The sequence below is a fragment of the Hirsutella rhossiliensis genome, assembly GCF_020360975.1.
Source record: "Hirsutella rhossiliensis strain HR02 chromosome Unknown scaffold00013, whole genome shotgun sequence".
In the NCBI taxonomy this organism is placed as follows: domain Eukaryota; kingdom Fungi; phylum Ascomycota; class Sordariomycetes; order Hypocreales; family Ophiocordycipitaceae; genus Hirsutella; species Hirsutella rhossiliensis.
The window spans coordinates 1,731,804-1,753,543 of NW_025408679.1; the positions used below are offsets into that span (position 1 = coordinate 1,731,804).

The window sequence follows — 21,740 nt, forward strand, 5'->3', positions numbered from 1 at the left end:
ATACTACAGTATAACATGTATAGTACTACGCATTATCAACGTCAAAAGTTGTGACAACGGCGATTACCGGGCTGAAGTGGATAACTCCCTTTGTCACAGAGTAGTCCAACTCCGTACTCACCATGCATTAATCCCACGTACGCGCCACTCTGGCGGTAGCTCGCAATTTCCCCAAGATTCGAGGTGCAAATGCCATGTTTATGACAAGCGGCATGTTTGGCCCCTATGGCGCAGCTGTAGCAGTGAACCGTTCCCTATCCCTCAACTTTGACAATGCACTGGCATCCAGCCGCAAATGGATCTTGCCACGTCAGGTTCCTTGAGACATTGCTGTCTACTTCGCTTACGGACTGGGCTCTCACGTCCGGCAAGGAGGCGGCTCGAAAGGAACTTTAGTCCAGACAGAGGCGACGAACGCCTGCCAGTCATTGATCGGCGTGGAAACCATCGGCAAGGACGGCCAAGGTGCAGAAGTCCACTACATCGCCCTAGACCTCACGTACACCTTGCCTGGAGTGGAGGCGTCGATTTAAACCGCACTCTAGCAGGCTGCATGTACCGGCACCCTACTTATAGCGGATGGGACTCGACTTCTATATTTCTTGATCCGGAGTTCGACCTCGTAAACTCCGTGCAACACGCTGTAAGGCGAACAAGTCATAGTCATGAACAGAGCTTGCTGGTTATTATGAAGATCTTGGCTAGCAGTTCACTGCTAGTGACACTGGCAGTGGTGTCGCAATCTCTCGTTTGGGCCACTTCATCGGAGCAAGCGGTTGCGCTCATAGCAAGCTTGCCAGCATGCGCTGTAAGGGCTAGATGGCTTCCCCCCGTTCGCACTTGAAATACGCTTTATAGGTGCAGAGGTTTGATCCAGGGCTCCTAATAGTGCAAGTAGTGCGTGTGAACACCCCAAACGGCCCCTTCTGTGCGTGTGACGCCACTAGACCAAACTGCCAGTGCACTCGGCCAGGGCGCACTGAACTGGCAGTGCAAGCCCACATGGTCAAACCAAACTGCCAGTGCAGACCAGATGGCCAAACCAAACTGTCCGTCCGTTCGTCAGCGACAAACTGCACTGCACTGCGAACTGCAGTTTACACTATCAGTGCGATATATAAAATACAGGCTTGGCGCACACGATTGAAGTCAAGACGTTATTTCCGCCTTAGGCCGCCCATGTGCCCATGAATCCCTCATTGCTTCAAATGCATCACGTTCTACCAAGCCGATGCTGACTTTCGTCCTCGAGACCTGAATCTTGGGCTTCAGAGCTGACGCGTTCGATGGTGTCGTGACTGCCGTCCATGTATCGACACTTGAAATGCACTCGTAAGAAGCTGGTCTCCATTTCGTTGGTTGGGAACTTACCTCTGTCGGAAGTATCAGTGCGCTATTATCCCAAGACCTGAGGCATTCCAGAAGATTGAGTGTTTCGACGTTGATAGAACCTCGCTGATCGGTCACTGATAACTTAGCCTTAGAGAAGAGTCGCTCCGTTTCCGCCGACATCGGCGCGATTGACAGAATGTCTATAGCCATCAAGGATAGGCCGGGAAATCGTCGCCGCTGCGCTGGATCCAGCCACCATTTGAGCGGATCCGATACCATGATTACAGGTTCGCGACAGTACACATCATACTCGTCATCATCCATGCTGAAAATCGTAGCCTTCTGCTCTTTCATCCATATTTTGTATCCGTTTGGCCGTTTTGCATCTGGTCTTTGTTCAGGAATTGGTCTGGTAATGCAGCACTGCGAGGCCGGTTTGTATTCATCTCTCCACAACTGCCCAACGCGAGCCTTCGCTCTTTCAATCCACTCTTGCCTGTCTTCCCAGGTCTTTTCCATGTATGTCCACTTGTCAAGATCGGAACGCTCATTCACTGTGCTGCCTAACAGGCAGCAAGCAGTTCGTAATGCCATATTAGTGATGGATTCGAACCTTCTAGGTGACGTCGTCATCTATGCTGCCTGGGTGGCAACATCGCCACTCAGCCCAAAACCACAAGTATAAGAAGCCAACTTTTCACCATCACTTAGATAGAGAATTAAGAGTCTTTCGTTGCCCGATTCACAGGGGATCTCCTTCCCGATCGTTGCTCAGTCATCCATACTGTCCGTGCCTCTTGTTGTGTGACAGTTATGAGCCCGGTCTGCTAAGCCGGGTTTCTACTACACATTGCTTCCACTGCGTTTGCCTCACCAACAATAAGCACGCTAAAATGGCCGCTGACGACCTCGAAGTCTCTTCCCGGGTCACCCTCAAAGGCCCCGGTAATTGGGATCTATGGATCAGCATTGTTCGCAAATTTGCGAAGAATCAACAAATCTGGGATTTCACTGACCCTGCCGTTGCGCGCAAGCCGGCTCTGACGCCGCCAGTCGAACCAACGCCAGGAGAAGTCCAGGAAAATGCCACTGGCATACACCAAGCGGTGATGTCACCAAGTCGAGTTTGCGTCACTTCTCGCCTGTTTTCTTGTCTTCCGGGAAGCATGATTCGGTGCTCCTTGCGCAAGTGGTTGACAATGGCGGATGAACCGCCAGAGTAATTGTACTTTTTGGCTCTTTTCTTATTCCAGCAGGGTTGACAGTGCCACCATTTCGTCCCGTTTGCGTCGGTCCAAGCTGCCGCATAATTTTTCCCCTTCCTCTCTTCGGCAAAATTGCCAAACGGGCGAAATATGCTGGCGGCAACTGTTCAGTGGGGACAAAGTGGACGGTGTTGGCGATGATGAGGCGGCAGTGTCACTTGCGCAGTCGGCCGCATCCGCCTGAGTGAAGTTGTCCATGATGTCGCGAACTTGGAGGCGATCAGATACTGAAGAAACGTCTTGGGCGTGTCGAAGTCGGCAATCTTGGTACGGGAACGACCGCAACTACGGAACAGGAGTCATTGCCGTAGAAATTGGGACACTGCAAAGCGCGACGAGGCCCTGATAAAATAGTCTGGCGCGTCACGGCGCGATTCATACGCATGCAAGCGTGAATTCGGTTCAGTAAAGCGCTCAAGAGACTGCAGCTCTTTGTTCCGGCTCGCTATTGGTCAAGTTGGTCAGATTAAGGCCAAAATCGGGCGTCCCAGAATGAGCTTGACGTCCAATCACATCCCTCAAGGTTGGATGATTGGAAGCCGGTGGCTTGCTTCATCAAGACTAGTCGAGCGGTAAAGTTCAGTGATCGTGAAGCGGTCTGGCGATTGGAGAGCGCAATAAATATTGCACATCTGATCTGCTTTTACCCTGTCGCGTCTGTTTCGTGTTTGTCGGCGGGGGGCAAGGTGAACTGAGGAAAGGCTTCAACGTCAAGTTCTGCCTAGCAGAGAGTATGGGAAGTGTGACCAGATGCTACCCTAAAGACATGAGATGAAAGCTACGCAGAGGCTCGTTCTGCCCTGGCAACACTTGGATATCTCGTAAGAGCTAGATGGTTTGTAAAATTGAGCAAGAACGCATCCCGCCGTTTAATCAGCGATTGACTCGTTGTAAGTAGGCCAGGAATTACGTTAATGGTCAAACGTCCAAGTTTAGCTCTATCACACTCGTCACACTCGTCACACTGATGGTGACACTGATAGTGCGCGACGCTCGCACTGAACTATGGGGCAGTTTGACGGGAGCCGCACTGAGCCAGCAGTGTGGCGGGGGAAGCCTCACTGAACCAGCAGTGTGGAGGGGGAGGCCTCACTGGACCAGCAGTGCGTTGCCAAACGGTTACACTGCACTGGCAGTGTGCTGACTAAGCAGTGCAAACTGCAGTGTGCACTAATAGTGCGCTAAACGGTCTGCACTTCTGCGTCGACCTGCACCTCCGACGTTTTTAAGTGTGCAGCGTGCGGTGGAAAAGGAGCACACAAAGCTACAGATCCTGGGTGCCCGGTGTATCGCCGGGAACTCGCCAAGTTACGACCGACACCTTACTAACATACATCCTCTGTCTTAACCTTTTCTTTTCAGCACAAACCCTCTACCTATACCTGTGGTTGCCCCACAGCTGGTAGGTTAGCTACACCGGACGGCTAAAGGCAGGTGGACTCTTCGTCAAATGCGGCGGAGGAGAGTGGTCTGTACCTCATCAGACAGGCTCCAGAATTGGAAAGGGACAGGTCAAATGAGCAAGAGACGGATTGAAGGATGTAAGAGAAATTTAGGCATTAGATCGGGACGAATTCCTTGGGCTCGGAACCGAGTATTGGACAACTCTAGATTAGGCTTAGCGAGTCTGACGCAGTGCCTCTGACTATCGTCAATGGCGAAATAAACATCATCAACGGTCTGCACTATTAGGAGCGCTGGTTTGATCTAAATGGAATTCATGAGCATCACTTCTACTTCCATAAAGCGGATGATTCGCCACCGCCATTTTACTGCGCGGAATTGCCTGCGAATACAATCTCAATACCCGGTGCTGCGCAATGACGCGGCCTTCTCCGCGGAACTTATGGAGAGAGACCCAGATGGTACGGTTAATTGCCGGGGCAATGGCCGGTGTTACAGAAAGAACGATGTCACGTTGTTACGAGTCCTTAAGACGGAAGGTCTGGGCCTTGAGTGTTAAGGTGAAGAAGCCTCAATGTCATCGTCGCTGTCGTGGCTGCAATGCTTGCACCATCAGTTCATGTGATTAGTAAATCGTTCGCAGTGCCATATCCCAGAGTGCATGAGTATCACCTTTATCAGCGAATAGGGCTCTCGAGGGTCCCGACTTTCGGGCTTGTTGCGCTGACTCGGGGCTTGAGTAACCGCTCAGACAGTACAGACCCTCGAAGTTCCATTGTGCAGTACCCGTTGATCTTGGCGTGGGGCCACAGCAGCCCAACTAAGCGTCTGATGCATACGCAGGGTTAATGGGTTGCTGTTGCCGTAGTTGTTCGTGGAGAATCTTGGTGATCGCCGGCGCTGGGTTGACGGGAAAGAGGCCTGTTTTTTCAAACGCCGCCATGATGTTATGCCGCGTGAAGCCAGCCTCGTAGACATCCTGAAATTCTGTGAGGAAATCGATCCGCGAAAATGTTATGTTGCCTTCTGCGAGTGATTTTCGGAGTGCTTTCTGATGTGCTGATTTTAGCGGTTGGAATACACCCACATCAAGCGGCTGCATGATGTGGGTGGAATGTGGAGGCAAAATGGCAATGATGATATAAAATGGGACTAGTTATATGCACAACAGGTTACGCTATGTGCACAGCAAAAAGTGGAGTAGTGTGGCTTGGTGGCGCAGGAGCGCCGATACCGCAAATTCCCGACCGTGACCTAAAGGCGCGCTCAAGCAAGGCCAGCTGTAAGTTGATGCGGCAAATTGAAGCTGGCCGAGATGCATCAATACATACAGTAGAGGCACATTCTTAGAGTCGTACGGAGCGTCCTTTCGTCAATTAAAAGGCGATGGCAATGACGGTAGCTATAAGAGGCCTTCCTTATGTAATTCCTCCTTAAACACTCCTCTTCCTCCATCTCCTCGTCCATCATATCAAAATCGGCTAGGGGGTCATCTTCATCCTTTGTATCCTCTTCTTTGTGACCGCGATGGGTTGAAGGCATCGTAATCCGCTGCGTATTCCACTGCGTAGCCTGCTGCGTGGCCTGATAACAGTGAATTGTGCCCTGCGTCTCGCCTGCGCCGGCAAGCTCATTGTCAGAGTCAGGCGTGCGGTGCCGCTGATATGCCCGTGGCATCTCTGTGCCTGGCTCGTATGAGTCGCCATTAGCGTAAATGTATTCCAACGCCTGCCTCGTCACATCGGCGGCGTTAACAGCGGTGCTGCTGCCCCTGCCCCTGCCTTTGCCGCCAGCCTTGCTGTCAGCCTCGTGTTTTTTCGTGCTTGTGAGTGCCGCCGGCGCTGTTGACAGCGGTGGCCTTATAGCCTCGGCACGCTCGATCCTCTCAACGATCTCATGTGCAGAGGGTTTACGCCTTGTGCTGCAGGCATCTTTCTCGAGGTTGGATGAGCCCTTTGGCCGGCCTTTACCGCGTACGGGTAGTGGATCGAGTGGAGCGTCGTTAGGGCTCGAGCCCCGAAGCTGCCGCTCGCGATGCCAGAACTCGTCAACGTCGGTCATTTCGAAAGGAATAGCGCCACGGGCACCAACGCCGGCGCCACGGGCATCCTTGAGCCGCTTGAAGATATCGTGACGGCATGGCAAGCCAAGGCTGGACTTAAAGCTACAGTGATGGAGAGGATCACAACTGCCAGGCGGCGGCTGCTGTGCCCGGTCATCTGTAGCAACGTTTCTGCCCACAGCACGGAATTCGATCCCTATTTTCCGTACCGCCCAGGAAGAGAGATTTGGCCGGATTTTCGCAAAGATCGGCTGAAGGGTGAAGTTGATACCTTATGTATAGCCGCCTGCTGTAAATTGAGGATCTCGTCTGACTGATGCTCCCAGAAGGCTTGGAAACGCTGCAAAACGGAGGTCAAATCACCTGTCGACGACCATAGGAACTTCTTCATCGTGGCATGCATGCCCTCAACGATAGACGTCGTCGTATGGCCAAGATGACGGTGACGGTCAACGCAATATAACACAATTTTATCCTTCCAGAGCTTGAGCCATGTATTTACCGCATAATCCACTGCCGCCTTTGGGTGATGGTCTGAGCCGTGAACGCCTGAAGTCGTATATCGTATGTAGCTTCATCAGGCGCGTTGATGAGCTCGTTCCACTCTTTCAGGAAGGCCGTGAATGTGGGGCAAGGATAACGCGGTTGCCGTCCTTTGTTGCCTTAGGAAAGTACTGCTTGCTTTGGGCAAGAACGTTCTTGTTGATATGCCAGCGGCATAATAAGTGAATTACTGGTGCAAGCTCTGAGAAGGAAACAAGGGCATTCATGAGGGCAAGCTCACGGTCAGTGACTATGACCCGAGGCAATGGAATGCCTTCCTCTGCTGCTAGGTCAAGTAGGCATTGCAGCGCCCAGCGGTATTGCGGCTCTGCCTCTCCGCTAAGGAAGACAGAGGCTACAGAGAAGGTCTTTTCTGAGGTTGATCCACACGTATTGAGAAGAGGCATCTTGAACCTATTGGTCTTGTACGTGCAGTCCAAAAGGAGAATATTTGGAAAACGCCGCCAAAGCTCAATGCCGGTGCGCGGTGCGATGAAGAGGTCGGTCAGCCGCCCTTCCTGGTCGCGTGTATCGCGGAAGAAGAAGCCGAGGGATAAGTCCTTGAGCTGATCGTAGAGGAATTGAAGGGGCGTGCGGCCAGCGAGCTCCCTGACGCGGTAGGCAGCAATAGCGTTGCGGATATGCTGCCCCGTTATGAACTTAAGGTCGGGGTTCTTGATGAGGGCTAGGCCGCGCAGGTGGGTAGCAATTTGGAACGGCTTGAGACCAGTATTATAGAGGCGAACGATATGACCGTGATGCTCGGCGATGAGCTCTGCGCGATAACCACTGTGCGTGACAGCAGGCGTAAAAGGGTGGTCGTGGTCGCGTGAGGAGGAGACGGCACTGGGTCCAGGCGCCACTAGTACGGCGCTTCTTAACGGTTAGGCGGAAGGGCATCCTGACCTCTGCGTAGACTGATTAGGCCGGCTTTTCGTCTTGTGGGCGCCCGGGTCAGTGTTATCGCGATACTCGCCTGCCTTTGAGCAAGTCATATAGCAGGCGCTGGCCCTCCCCGATCGTATGACTAAGGCGAAGCCTTGGGCCTTGGCGACGGCGTGACAGGCAGCTTGGGCAGCCTCTTTGGTATCGAATTCGCGGTAATAAACCGACTCCATAATACTGGCGGTGGAAGCGACGCCGGTTGCAACACGTGGTGTTTTGAGGGCAAAAATCGCACTAAGATGCGATACGTACTTCGCTCAAATTTGCGGTATCGGCGCTCCTGCGCCACCAAGCCACACTACTCCACTTTTTGCTGTGCACATAGCGTAACCTGTTGTGCATATAACGCCGGCATATTTGTACTCGGACATTTCCCTTAAATCTTCCATCATCTTTATGATCATCAATCAATTGAACCTCTCTACAATTGCCTATTTAGGCAATCCTATGACTGGCTCTCTGTTGCGTAGGAAGGTGACAGAAACCCTCGTTTCTGACATGGAGCACACAGATATCCTCATTGTGGGGCGCCGGCCCAACCGGACTCCATCTTGCATATAACCTACGCCGACTCGGCGTCCCATGCCGCATCATCGACCGAAGCCCCGAAATATCGCCCCACACCCGCGCTGTTGCCTTTACGCCGCGGACGCAGGAGATATTCGAACAGACTGGTCTCCTTCCCGTATTTCGTCCATTTATGACACGCGCATCCCATTTCAATATGATCGGGTTTGGCCGCATTCGCATGCAGAACCGTTTCAGTGCCCTGCCTTCCAAGTTCAATTATGCTGGAGTGCTTATCCAGCCTGTATTCGAGCAGGTCATGACCACAGAGTTGCAGCGCGTTGGCGGCGTGTCTGTTGAGCGCAGCACCGAGCTGCTGTCGTTTTCCGTTAATGACTCGGGCGTTACTGCAACGCTGTTACGAAAGGCCAATGCAAAAGTGTACAAGTGGTTCGCGCAGTCAAGGGCCAGCACGTCCGAGCCCACAAAGGAAGCCGGTGATGAAGAGCTCACCGTCCGGGCCAAGTTTCTCGTCGGCTGCGACGGCACGCACAGCACAGTCCGCAAGCAGATGGGCTGGAAGTTCCTTGGCAAATCCACTGGCATACGCCATGCACACGCCGACGTAGCCGTCGAGACAAGCATACCGCACATGTCAGAACCCAGCATCGTTTGGAATAACGTCGGGGCGTTGATGATTGTCCTCTTGGTAACGGCAAGCATCGCGTCACTGTCAGGATCGACGGCTTGGTTCCCGACGGCGCGCCGATTGAAGCTGAGGAGCTTCTCAACATGGTCAGAGCACGCGTCGAGCCGCAGTTCTCTATCCGGTTCAAACAGGTCGACCGGGTCACCACGTACGTGATCCACGAGCGCATGGCCGAGCGATACAACGATGGGCACGGGCGTGTGTTTATCGCTGGTGACGCAGCGCACTGCCATTCGCCAATGGGTGGCCGTGGCATGAACACGGGTCTGCAGGACGCCCACAACCTCGCGTGGAAACTGGCGCTGCTCTGTCACGGCGTCGGCGATCACGCTGTGCTTGCCCAGTCCTTCGCGACGGAGCGCCGCCCGATCGCTGAACATATCATCGGATACTCGGGAGCGCTAACTCGACAGAACTGGAACGCGTCGTGGCTCGCTGCGGATCCGCGCGTATTCACTGCCGCTTATCCCAAAGTCGTGGATAAACCGGCGCCAGCTGGAGAATTCCGACCTGATGTATCGTTATTCCGCCGGGTCGCCGCTCATTGCTGCGAGCACAGTGTCGGGCACGCCGCGCATTCCCAGCATGAACGAGATGGTGCAGGTCGGTCGACGGCTGCCGTACGGGACGCTTCGCGACGCACTATCCTGGCGGCGCACCAGCTTGCAGCTGCTTGCAGGCTCCGACGCCTTCTTCGGCATGTTCGTGTTCGCTGCTCCGACCGATATTGCGCTGGCTGCGTCGCTGGCATCGCTCTCGGCCGCGCTACGCTTGCTGCCGTGCGGGACGGACAATATCGTTCTGTCGCCGGTAGAGCTGGCGCAAGGCACCGACAATGGGGACGCCGACATGCGCCCGCGTCCCGTCAAGTTACTGTTTGCCATCCGCGTTGTGGTTCCGTCCGGGTTCCGTAAGCTCATATCCAATGCCCCCGCGAACACGGTGGTCTTTGTCGACGTGGAAGCCGATGTCGCCCACTCGCTCGGCGTCGACGGAGAATGGCCCGCCAAGCGCGAGAGCATTCTGGTGGTCACGCGGCCCGACGGCATCATCGGATTTACCGCAACACTGAAGAGCGAGCATGCCGCCACATGGCGCGGACTCGAGGCGTACTTCTCAGGCTTCATGTCGGCATAGTTGAGGAACGGACTAGGTACTCGTGCCCGTCCCACTTTTCTGGATTCCGGCAAGCCTTCACCAGCCAAGCTGGCTCTTTTCTATGTTTTCTGCCCGTAGGCTCCCCGTGGGCCTACGGCCCAGCTGACTGCGTGGGCTTTCTCAGTCACCCGGCTCTGACCGAAGACTGACTAATATTACGGCTTTACCGCCGTGCCCGGAACCCGCTGACGGGGGAAGGGACCTGAGAATCCGAGCGGCCACAGAGTCCAAGAATTGCTAGATAGGGGTAGAAGTAAGGAAGGCGCGACGGGTTTCCGGCGAGCACCCTCATCTTGTACTATACCTAGCCTAGCACGTCTTTTGCCCTTATAGGGATGTCCCAGACGGTAATCAATACTACTACTACTACTACTACCAGCCAAGCTGGCAACTCTCCCCTGTAAAAAATTCTTCTCTTCTGCGGGCTGTTAGCAGCCTGTTAGTGGATAATTATTTTCAGGTCACCCGACCATGCTTCTGCCTCTCTAGCCCTAACGGGGCTCTAGCAAGCACCAAAAGGCAGACTTTGGAGAGTTCGTCTCCTCTTGGGAAGCTGGTCTCGAATAACGGCATGCCTCGCGCTGCCTCGCCTTCTGCCGCCTCGCGGCATCGCCTACTTCTGCCGCCTTTACTGGCTGGCCTCGACTTCTGCCGCCTCGCGGCCCCGACCTCTTCTGCCGCCTCGCGGCCCGACTTCTTCTCGCCCTTCCTGGCACGCCTCGCGCTGCCTCGCACCCTCTGCCGCCTTTACTGGCTGGCCTCGCCTTCTGCCGCCTTGCGGCTCTGCCTCCTTCTGCCGTCTCGCGGCTCCGAACTTGCCGCCTTGCGGCCCTTTCTGCCGCCCAGCGGCCACGACTTCCTCTGGACTGGTGGGCCGCGGGGGCCCCGAGGAGCTACAAGAGCCTAGAGCTCAAGGCCTCACCCGGGTGTCCCCCGGAGCTGCACACCAATCGACAACACCTCCACCACCTGCTTGCTACGAGGAGCAGGCACGGGGACTTCGCCGACTGTCATGACCACGAAGTGGTCCTGGATCGAACGCTCCTGCGGGAGAAGACAATCGCCATCGGGGCGAACCCCCGATTAACATTGCTACACTCTCTGCTTCCTTTTCTTTTCTTTTCTTTCTGCCCGTAGGCCCTCCTCGAGGGGGCTTGCGGCCGGCCCATGACTTCGTGGGCTTTCAGTCACCCGGCCTCGGCCAAAGACTGACTACTATTACGGCTTAACTGCCGTGCCTGGAACCCGCTGACGGGAAGGGCCCTGAATTTCCGACCGGCCTCAGAGCCTCAGAATTGCTAGATGGAGTGGTTAGGTGCTACACACGGTCCTTAGTCCAGGTACTCGGGATATTCTATGTATCTAGTCTTCTCTAGCCTAGCACGTCTTTTGCTGTCGAGAAGACGGTCCGAACGAGTTGAGGTCTCTAGGTCTCTAGGTAATACAGCTTGAAACCAGGTAAGAAGGGAAGTCTGCAGACTGTTGTTTCTTCTTCCTAGACCACTGAGGGGTCCGGAGGATCTCCTATTCGAACGGGGACCCTTTGAGGAGTCCGGCATAACTATTACTGGCTCGGGGACCTCGAGAGACTGAACTATCGATCTCATAGCTAGAAGAGCTATTCGATCGGGGAGATGGAGCTGATGTTGCTGACGTAGATGACTTACGTGGCCTTCACTAAGTGGCAAGAAGTGCCCTTCCTGATAGAATGTATACTATACCTGAAAACGGGATATCAACTTGGGAGAAGCTTGGAGGGATATAAAAGGGGCTGCTTGGACGGGAAAGGAGGCAACCGGGGAGGGAGAGATAGAAGACAATATCTGATCGCGTGATACTCTGTAGTCCACCCCGAATTAAATCACAACAGATGTCAAGCCTCCTATAACGTTAGTCGAGCCAGGGCCATCAACAACCAGCCCCCGATTCTCCTCCCAAAACTTCGCCGCCTCATCTCGATCCAACAATACGAACCGTTCAACCGCCCTATACTGGCGCCACGAGCCCCCAGTAAACTGCGTACCCTTGAAGAAAGCATCTGTATCTTCAGGCATGACATCCGTCCACACGCTGTATTGCCTTACAAGACCCCTTCTCGTCTTGCTCCAGCGTTCCGCGAGCTTCATCCGCTCCTCCACCCAGGCCGCGCTGACCTTGTCGCCCGCCGTGGCTCTGCGGTGGAAAACATGGATCGCGAAATTTCCCTGCTCAGCAAACCTCTCTGTCGCAACGCCCAATGCTCCAACTCTCTTGGCCAGGATGCCCTTTTGGTCTTGGCGGCAGAAGATGTGCTTGCCAGCCGACTCGTGGTACACCGGGTCCTGGAAGCTCCTCCAGACGACACTTGTGCTTGGCCAGTACAGACACGAAAGAAAGTCCCACGGATCGTCGTCCATGTCGCCGCAGAGGTTGTTGGGGTCTTGAAGATCCATGGCGCCAAATTGGACATAGTTGAGTGGTAGACCACTGTGCTGGTGACCAACGCGGGCGAGGTTGGCGTGAACATTATGGTATTCGTGCTGGAAGCGGTCCTGATCCCAGGAGGGTTCCTTTTGGACAGAGATGAACCACATCACTTCATTTTGGGTGTCGTACTGTGCATGTGGTTGAGATATGTCTGACATGGTCGTAGAATAGTGAGATATGATACTAGTGAAGAAAGAGGATGTAGTAGGGCCAGGAGCGTAGGAAGAAAATTCTGTCGAGAAGAAGGTCCGAACGAGTTGAGGTCTCTAGGTCTCTCTAGGTAATACAGCTTGAAACCAGGTAAGAAGGGAAGTCTGCAGACTGTTGTTTCTTCTTCCTAGACCACTGAGGGGTCCGGAGGATCTCCTATTCGAACGGGGACCCTTTGAGGAGTCCGGCATAACTATTACTGGCTCGGGGACCTCGAGAGACTGAACTATCGATTTCATAGCTAGAAGAGCTATTCGAACGGGGAGATGGAGCTGATGTTGCTGACGTAGATGGCTTACGTGGCCTTCAGTAAGTGGCAAGAAGTGCCCTCTTCCTGATAGAATGTATACTATACCTGAAAACGGGATATCAACTTGGGAGAAGCTTGGAGGGATATAAAAGGGGCTGCTTGAACGGGGGAGAGAGAGCAATCAACACATGCATTCTCGCATACCATCTGATCATATGATACTCGACCTTCGAAAAGTCCCCTTATCCACTTCTATGCCCACTTTTGCTCTCTCCTTCGCGAGAAATTCCGACAGGCAAAGTCTACCGTATTAACTCACTAAATTGAGCCGGTCTCAGCGCCACTAAATTTGTATACGCTACGTACCTAGCTGTTGTCAGAATGGTGGTTCTGCGGCTCAGGCCTAATGAGGAAATAGATGGGTATGGCACGATGGATTAATGCTTGATGCAGCAGCTTGTGTGAAGCCGCAAAAAGAGGTTGTATTGATGTGATGACGTGTGTGTTTGAGGACTCGTTGGAGGCCTCGTTCCTCCCTAAGCAAGAGGAAATTGGCTGCCGGGTGTACCCGGGTTCTGCACGTGATGATGCACGTGATCTTACATGTGTTTTTACCGGTCAGTTCCGAACATTGCGATCTAGCTCTGCGGGAGGCATCGCGAACGCCGGCTTCAAAAGCTTCAAAAATGGGGCCAAGGTAAAGAGGCTAGAATGTAGGCATAGGAAATGGGGCGAAAAATGCGTCGAGCCGACTAAGGATGGCTCGGGCGGGGACAGCTAGGTACGTAGCGTATACAAATTTAGTGGCGCTGAGACATGCGGGGCCCCCTCTTTCCCAGACGTTGAGACCGGCTCAATTTAGTGAGTTAATACAGTATTGTGTCGGCAGGGGGATTGCTTTTTCTTAGGAATCCCTGTACGTACGACTTGAAAATCGGGCTCGGAAGCCCCGCACGCATTTTATGTAGTAGCTTTCCCCTCTTTCTTCGTAATAGTTACTGTCGGTGGACCAGGGTAGCCCTGTTAGGGAGGGACCCGGAGAAGGGATTCCTGGCCCATGTAGCAGGAACGCATGAGGACTTCCTGAGTAAGGAAGGCAACCCATTTTATGCGTGGGCACAGCCACGTATGCGTGGGTAGAGCCCATTACTCAGGAGGTCCCCAGAAGTCCCTAAGACCTCCTGTATAAATAGTCTCTTCAGACTGCCCTTTAGATATAGAACATGCATCTTGAACCTTCGTGTATGACCCCTTCTTATTCCGATGTGTAACGTTCCACCAACACGTACATAGTCGAGTAATAGGGCGGGCGCGACGAGGCGGCCAGGCGCGCGCCAAATTGTGGTGGGCGGGTCCCTCTTCCAAATGGGGTTTAAGTCTCCGTGCATGTTTCGAAATTCGTCCGTGCATGTTTCGTTACTTACTCGTGCCCGCCCCACTTTTCGGATTTAAAGTTGGGTGAGTCGAAGCGAAATCCGAAAAAGTGGGGCGGGCACGAGTAGTTTCTTTGATCGCAGCCTTCGTACTAGGGGACTAAAATTCGTCCCGCATCTCCTCTGGGAGGGCGCCGGCGACCGAGGAAAAGATAAGCGACCGGGAAAAGTCGCGGAGAGGGGGGCCTAAGTCCCTTAGTCAACCCCCCGAGTACTTGAAATGAGATTTTTCCAGGTTTATCGACTCAAGCTGTAGGGTATGTGATGAAGGCTTCCAGCCATCGCACCAGTCGCAGGTGGTAACCTTATCCTTGGGGCGCAGCAGAAGTCGCAAATCGCGCGTGTTTTTGCTTTTGCAGACAATGTGTCTCGGCGCAGATCGGGGTCTAGGCGTGTCGCATCCCACTTAGGTGGGGCGAATTTTAGTGCTCCAAATAAAGTGGAGCATCGCACGGGGAGGGTTTCACCCCGTCAATTTTTCCCCCTCAAGACTTTAGTTCGCGACGAGAGGCATGTTGATACCTATGCCTGAATGTGACCTGACCTCAGATATCAAGTATATCAAGTATATCAATTCAATTCAAGTTAATCAAGTTGACAGGCGATTTCATTTCAAGTAATCAAGTTACACCCTCAACCTTGACTTACTTGAATTGAAGTCAGCGCTGGGATTATGTGGAAAGAGACCACATTTCTCCCAAGCGGATAAAATTGGGGGGTGGTTATCCGTACAACACATTTTGGTAAATGTACAACAAAAGGCGGGGCGTGGCGCCACCTTTTTCTATTGGCTGGCTCTATACGCCACAGTACGCCACAGTCAAATGTATAGAAGGTACTTAGTACGTGCGCATCACCCGACTACTCGCGCAATACGACATGGCAGCAGGCAGGCTATAGCCTTGTGAGGCTGCAAGCCGCCTGATTTGTATGGCCTCTGCTTGTGTGCCCTCTTCTTGTATAGCCTTGCAACACTCTGCAGAGTAATCAAACATACACTCCTGATTTTCAAACATACACTCCCGACCTAAGCCCCATTTGGAAGAAGACCCCGCCACCAAAATTTGGCGCGCGCTTTCCCAACGCCCTGGCTTGCCGTGACCATCGCCGCCGCCCACCCGCCCAGCCACCTGCCTTTTGGCCGCCATCTGCATTTTCGCAATCATCAACAATTGAAGCTATCACCACTTGACTCAACACAACAGCAACGCCGCCGCCGCCTACCGCAATAGTCACGTCTAGTCAATCGTCCCGATGAATTCGACCGAAAGCAATACCAACAGTAGCACCGAGGCTATCACGGAGATGTCTTTCGATACGTATGATGAGGCGCTTGAAACACTCAAAGCTACGCAAGAGCTCCTTGGCTACGTCGTAGTCGTTGCAAATAGCAAGAATACCGGCAAGCCTAGGCGCAAGGAAGCCAATATCCGCTGTGAATACAGTGGTCAGTATAGGCCCTGGGACGAGGCAGAGGGTATATACAAGACGTCATCCAAGAAGTCGGGATGTGACTTTCGCTGTTACATCCGCTTCTACCGACGTTGCAATGCATTCAAAGTCACCATCAAGCACGGCTCTCATAACCACGAACCTCTATTTGAGCCAATTGCTAACCCCATCGTCCGTCAACGAAGCCAACGCAAATTCGGCATCGAGCGTCTTCATAGCCTCGTCGAGGGGCTTAGCAAGAACGTCAATAACAAGAGCAGGGATATCGTGGATGCTATCCGACAGGAATATCCTGAGCTCCTTATTACCGATTCTGATATACACTTCATCCAGCTGCAACTTCGTGCCTTCCGTTACGGCGCCTCTACATCTACACAAGCCTTCCTCGATGTACTCAAAGATGCTAAAGCAAAGGGGAAATCAGCTACTATGCAGTTGACCGTGGCCCTAATGGGAAGGTTTGGAGGTTTTCTGGACATACGATGACTGTATTGCTGACTGGAAGCGTAACCCCGAGCTCCTTATCATGGATAATACGTATAAGGTCAACCGCTTTAACATGCCGCTTCTACAGATCATTGGCACAACAGGGCTACACAAGAGCTTCAGTGTAGGCTTTGGCCTCACTGCCAAGGAAGACGAAGGCGCGTTCCAATGGATCCTCTCACAGTTGCGTGAGGCTGGTCGGCAGGCTGATATTCCGGACCCGGGCGTTGTGATTACCGACTTTGATACCGCCCTGAAGAACGCCCTTGACTCTATCTTCCCATCAACGCAACAACAAGTGTGCGTTTGGCATATGATGAAGAACGTGATCCTTCACATCAAGAAGAAGTGGGAAGGATCCCTCGATGGCACCGAGATTGGCGGAGATAGGCCAGAACAGGAGACTCGCCTCGCTGCAGCAGCCGCTCTCGACGACCCTATACAGGCAGATAATGCCATTGACGAGGACCGACCTATCGACCGTGCCACTGATTACCAGATTCAACATGCCTCACAACTGGCAGATCAGTGCGTTGAGCAACAAGATGATCGTGAAGATGACGATGGAAACCCATACTACCCCCGGCTCCAAGGCGGACTTTTGAGCACACAGCTGACGGTATCCGTGATGCCTGGGTTTCAGTCTTTAGGGCTCGCACGGCTGAGGAGTGCAGAGATCAGTGGGATCTACTCTGTATAGAGTTTTCGGATCAGCCAGGTAACCTAGCCCTAACTACCCTCCTACTCTAACCTTTTACTAAATAGCTCCTCTTATAGCTCTCGTTAATTACCTCCGTACAACCTACTGGCCATGGCGTGCCCAGTTTTCCACCTACGCTATCCAACAGTACCGAAATTATAACATTACGGTAACTTCCCGTGTGAGAGCACACATCACGAGTTGAAGTCACGATTACGCAACCGCTTCATTGACCTCCATCAGCTACAAGAGCACATCAGAGGGCTCGTTACCCATCGGCAAAAGAAGCATCGCGAGAAGCTTCAATCCGAGTTTGCAAGAGCTAGAGTTGAATGGGCCAAGCAGACGATTATGAAGTCACTGCACCGAAAAATTGGCTGGCAGCCGATGAAACAGATCTTCAGGCAAGTTAGGCTAGCCTGGCTGAGCTTGCCGATAATCGAGGCATGCCTACGATTTGTACGGGTGCTTTCACGATGCAATGGGGGCTGCCCTGCCGGCATACAATCCGCGATTTGATCCAGGCTGACGCGGCCGCCCTTATACCATTGCATCTTATTGATAACCACTGGCGGGTTTACGGCGTGACTGTAAGTATCTTGCTCCAGCCATAAGTACTATACTAATTTACTAGCAGCCTGAACAACAGCAATATATCGATGCAGACCACGAAGCCGATCCTGACGTTGTCCAGCCTCGCCGGCGTGGAAACAGTAGACGCGAGGTATCCCCTCCACTAGAGGCATCTACGGGCCGGATCCTTAGTGCTTGGGAGCAAGAGGAGCATAGAGCCAACCCAGAGCTCGTATCACGGCCACCAGAGACGCAAAGAAGAAGAGGAAGGGCACAGGCACCACTATCATGAACAAGAGGTCGAATACACTTGCTTCCGTGAGCAGCCGGGTTGACGATCTTGCCCAGCAGATCGGTGATTTCATCAAGTCACAAGCAGCAGCAACGCCGGTGCTGTTATCACAGGTGCCCTCACTTCCACAGGTGCCGCTGGTGTCACAGGGATACCAAACGACGATGCCCTCACTTCCACAGCCGGCGCCGCCGTCACAGGGATACTATGTGATGCCACCGCCTACACCAATTGTGCCTGTATACGTACAGGCGCCGGCGCCGTCACAGTGGCAAGAACCGCCTCCTCGTTACAGGCACATCACGACGGCTTCATGTGGGCACAGCCGCCGGCACAGTCTCACGAGACGGCTACGGAGCATTTCCAGCAGCTAGGGGATCAGAGGACACGGCACCATACAAAACTAGCAGGCAGGCCGGTCACAAATTCGTTCCTTACGTGCCTCGCCCTCCGCCGCGTCGGACGGATCCTTCCTCACAGTCACAGTCACAGTCACAGAGGTAGGCAAAGACCTTCCGCCATTATATGCATATTGTATATATCGGAAGATCGATCGGGCCGGGCTTATTGATAGCTTCAATTGAATGACTCTAAGGGATGCATCTTCCGGCGTTGGTAATAATTGCAGATAGAATCCATATATGTCAGACAATAGTGTCCCACACCTCGCACGTGACAGCGGTTGATCTTTGTGGCATCAGTCAATTGATGAGAATTATCTAAAGAACAAAGGAAAGGAAAAGAATTGGATGCACACATTCGTGCAACAATATATACCCCGATCATTGCGGCGAAGCCTGGCGCAGCAGTGGCAGTGATCGAGCATAAGGTTTCAGGAACTGACACGGGCGTGATATGCGACAATATATCTAGGCAGGCAGCCGCGGCAGCGGCGTTGGGAAAGCGCGCGCCAAATTTTGGTGGCGGGGTCTTCTTCCAAATGGGGCTTAGGTCGGGAGTGTATGTTTGAAAATCTGGAGTGTATGTTTGATTACTCCACTCTGCAGGCTTCACAACGTCTGGCTGTTATGGCCTTGCAACCTCTGCCTGTGTGGCCTTGTGTAAGTGCTATGCCTGCATGCCTACGACCTTTGGCCATGTATTAGGTACACCCAAGCCACGTTTACTCCACTTTCTCTTGTACATTTACCAAAATGTGTTGTACGGATAACCACCCCTAAAATTGTAGCCTTTTGAACGTGCGGTTCCGGATCTCTTGAAGGTGGAATAGGAAGTCAGTCTTCTTAAAGTCAGTGGCTCCATCTGCAACCTCACGGTATAAGACTTGCTGGTGCCAGTGCTTATATGAGCGGAACACGCCTACATCGAGAGGCTGAAGTAGATGTGTAAGATGTGGCGGTAGGGAAAAGCTCGATCTTATGTTGCTTGCAAAGGTGGACGATCTCGCTACTTGGGGACTAAATCCGTCCCGATTCGCGCATATGACTTGACATGCGCGGGAATCGACGATTTAGTCCCCAATACTCTATTATATCCCCTTTTCGTAAGTACAAGTACTAGGGGGCTGGGCTCCGTTCCCCAGCCTCCCCCTTTGCATAGGCTTTCTGAGCCTCGTATATACAGTCTCCCTACAGCCTATGTGGCTGCCTTATGCTGTCTCAAATCTCTCTGCAAACTTCTGACTAGCCCTAACAGGACCCTTAGCTGTATACCCCTCATGGTCACCCAAAGCTCAAGATCTCAGACGTGCTGTCGAGAAGAAGGGTCTAAGACTTGGTCCTGAAGCCTGATAGCCAGCTGAAGGTGTAGGGAGAGGTGAAACTGGGAGGACGTGGCAAGCTGACGCGGAGAGGGGGTGCCTATGCATTAGTAAGTCCGCAAGGAAGAAGATGGAGCACAGAGGAAGAAGCAGGACAGAAAGGAGGAATGAACACACATGCACCCTAAAATATTATGCCCTCTGCCCTGCTCTCTTCGCGAGACGTGCTTCGCGAAACCCTCAATCGTTACGAAACCATAATTCTACTCTTCCTCTGAATTCCACCATTCCGTCACAATGGCGCTTGGGTCCGAAGGCAGCGACTCATCCCTCCACTTTCCGCGTATTCTATGTCTCCACGGTGGTGGCACCAACGCTCGCATCTTTCGAATGCAATGCCGTGCTTTCAAGTACCACCTCGGCAGCGAATTCCGTTTTGTCTTCGCAGCTCCTTTCCCTGCAAGACCAGGTCCCGACGTCACTGCCGTGTATAGCAATTGCGGCCCGTTTCGCGGCTGGCTCCGGCCGGTGGACGAGACTGAAGATCAGGACTTCTATGCCGCCGAAGCTTCTATGTTAATCCAGAACTCCATCAACACCGCCACCATTGCCGACAACCATCTCGGCGCAACTGGCGAGGTTGTTGGGGTTCTGGGCTTTGCCAGGATCGCAGCCAGCCTCCTCTATAACCAGCAACTGCGTTGTCAACAGCTTGATGGTGGCTCTGAGATGAAAACAAACAGCGTAATGAACTGGCCAAACTTTCGCTTTGCTGTTTTACTAGCAGGTCGTGGCAGGCTGGTCTGGCTCATGCCTGATGTTCCGATGCCTCAGGACTTGTTCCTCCACTGCAGCCCTCTGCCATACCGCCCTTGCTGCAAGACGACGCTCCTGGCTGGGAAGGGCTACATCTCCATGACAAGCTGCAGCTGCCTACGGTCCATGTCCACGGCCTCAAAGATGTAGGGCTGGAGTTCCACCGGCATCTGGCCAAACGGTACTGTATTCCCGGCTCATATACTATCATCAGTGGCAGGGTGAACACCGCGTACCCATCAAGACCAAGGACGTTTTCCTGTCGCGGAGCAGATGTTACGTCTCGCGCAGTGATTATAGGTGGATTTCCTGGGCAACTCCTGGCTGGAGAGTCGAGAGCTAGTGGGCAAAATTGTTCAATACCGTAAAATACTGCGTCACACCTTGCACTTCAGGGATGTGGTGCAAGGCGTACAATCAGCCGAAGGCTGCGAGTCTGGCCAACAGTCAACCAGTCACCGAACAATCAGTACAGTATCTACAATCATACACTTCATTTGTGCCTTGGAAAGCGTCGTTCTTGTTGCGGAGCCGGCGACGACGCCGTGAAAGGAGACAACAGGAGGCGTCGAGGGGAAGTGGCCGCCGGGCGCCAAGGAGCGCGGGAGGACGCTCAGGGGCCGCAAAGAGAGAGAGGCCTACGGCTGGTAGCCCTGGTCGCGGACGACGAGGGCGGGCATCGTATGAGGAGTCTCGCCGACGTCGGCCTCGAGACCGTCGCGGCGCTCGACCTCCCAGGCGAGGCGTACGGATGGACGCGGCCGGACATAAGAACCACTGTTCAGACCAATCCGAGTTGACGACCGGCACGCCGTAGATTGAGAGATTTAAGCTAAAGAAGAGGGGGGAGACATCGTTGTCACCTCCCCCCGCCCGGAGGGGAGCGTAGTCGAGCGCCAGCAGCCACGAGGGGGCGGGTAGGAGGACGCGGGCAATGGCCTCGGCGTTGAGGCCCCTCACGCGGTGCTCGTCCTGGTGGGCGAACCTCACGGGGCAGTCGGGCTGGGCAAAGAACATCATGGTCATGTCGCCGCCGGCGCCCTTATTGCTGGTAAGAGGCCTACGAAGGTGCGGCGGAGAGTTGGTGGTGGGCGGCGTCGGGGACATTATAGCCCTCTAGCAGGATGTACCATGCACCACCAATAGGATATCCACAGCGGGGTTTTGGTGGCTGATTCAGCGGCTGAGCGCCACAACACCGCAGTTTAGCGTCCGTGCCCTCAGCGGCTTCAATATCCACCCTTGTCCACGGTCGGCCGGACGGCCGCGCGCAGAACGCCGCGTCTTGAAGGGCTCTCAAGGCTCGACGCTCGTCAAATTACGAGGAGGAAACAAAAATAGTGTATTTCTACCTCTTTAGTTGTACAACTTTTGCCTTTCTGTTGGCTCGGGCTGTTTGCAAAATAAGTCCAGCGAG

General features: G+C 53.5%; 5 protein-coding genes across 5 annotated transcripts; 3 read left to right on the forward strand and 2 right to left on the reverse strand.

The window, feature by feature from the left end:
• Positions 1–6,561: 6,561 nt before the first annotated feature.
• On the reverse strand, positions 6,562–7,724 carry HRG_09725 (MULE transposase domain-containing protein; the record flags this gene model as incomplete). The annotated part of the gene is made up of 3 exons (XM_044868196.1): positions 6,562–6,668; positions 6,713–7,452; positions 7,513–7,724. The coding sequence occupies 3 exons, from the start codon at positions 7,722–7,724 to the stop codon at positions 6,562–6,564; spliced, it is 1,059 nt and encodes a 352-aa protein (XP_044716777.1).
• A 551-nt stretch (positions 7,725–8,275) lies between these two features.
• HRG_09726 (FAD binding domain-containing protein) lies at positions 8,276–9,904 on the forward strand (the record flags this gene model as incomplete). The annotated part of the gene is made up of 3 exons (XM_044868197.1): positions 8,276–8,712; positions 8,796–9,110; positions 9,181–9,904. 3 exons carry the CDS (start codon positions 8,276–8,278, stop codon positions 9,902–9,904), a joined length of 1,476 nt encoding a protein of 491 aa, XP_044716778.1.
• A 1,877-nt stretch (positions 9,905–11,781) lies between these two features.
• Positions 11,782–12,549, reverse strand: HRG_09727 (uncharacterized protein; the record flags this gene model as incomplete). The annotated part of the gene is made up of 1 exon (XM_044868198.1): positions 11,782–12,549. One exon carries the CDS (start codon positions 12,547–12,549, stop codon positions 11,782–11,784), a length of 768 nt encoding a protein of 255 aa, XP_044716779.1.
• Positions 12,550–16,262: 3,713 nt separating this feature from the next.
• On the forward strand, positions 16,263–17,127 carry HRG_09728 (MULE transposase domain-containing protein; the record flags this gene model as incomplete). Its single annotated transcript, XM_044868199.1, has 3 exons — positions 16,263–16,750; positions 16,816–16,940; positions 17,000–17,127. 3 exons carry the CDS (start codon positions 16,263–16,265, stop codon positions 17,125–17,127), a joined length of 741 nt encoding a protein of 246 aa, XP_044716780.1.
• Positions 17,128–19,804: 2,677 nt separating this feature from the next.
• HRG_09729 (serine hydrolase (FSH1) domain-containing protein) lies at positions 19,805–20,473 on the forward strand (the record flags this gene model as incomplete). The annotated part of the gene is made up of 1 exon (XM_044868200.1): positions 19,805–20,473. The coding sequence occupies one exon, from the start codon at positions 19,805–19,807 to the stop codon at positions 20,471–20,473; it is 669 nt and encodes a 222-aa protein (XP_044716781.1).
• Positions 20,474–21,740: the final 1,267 nt, after the last annotated feature.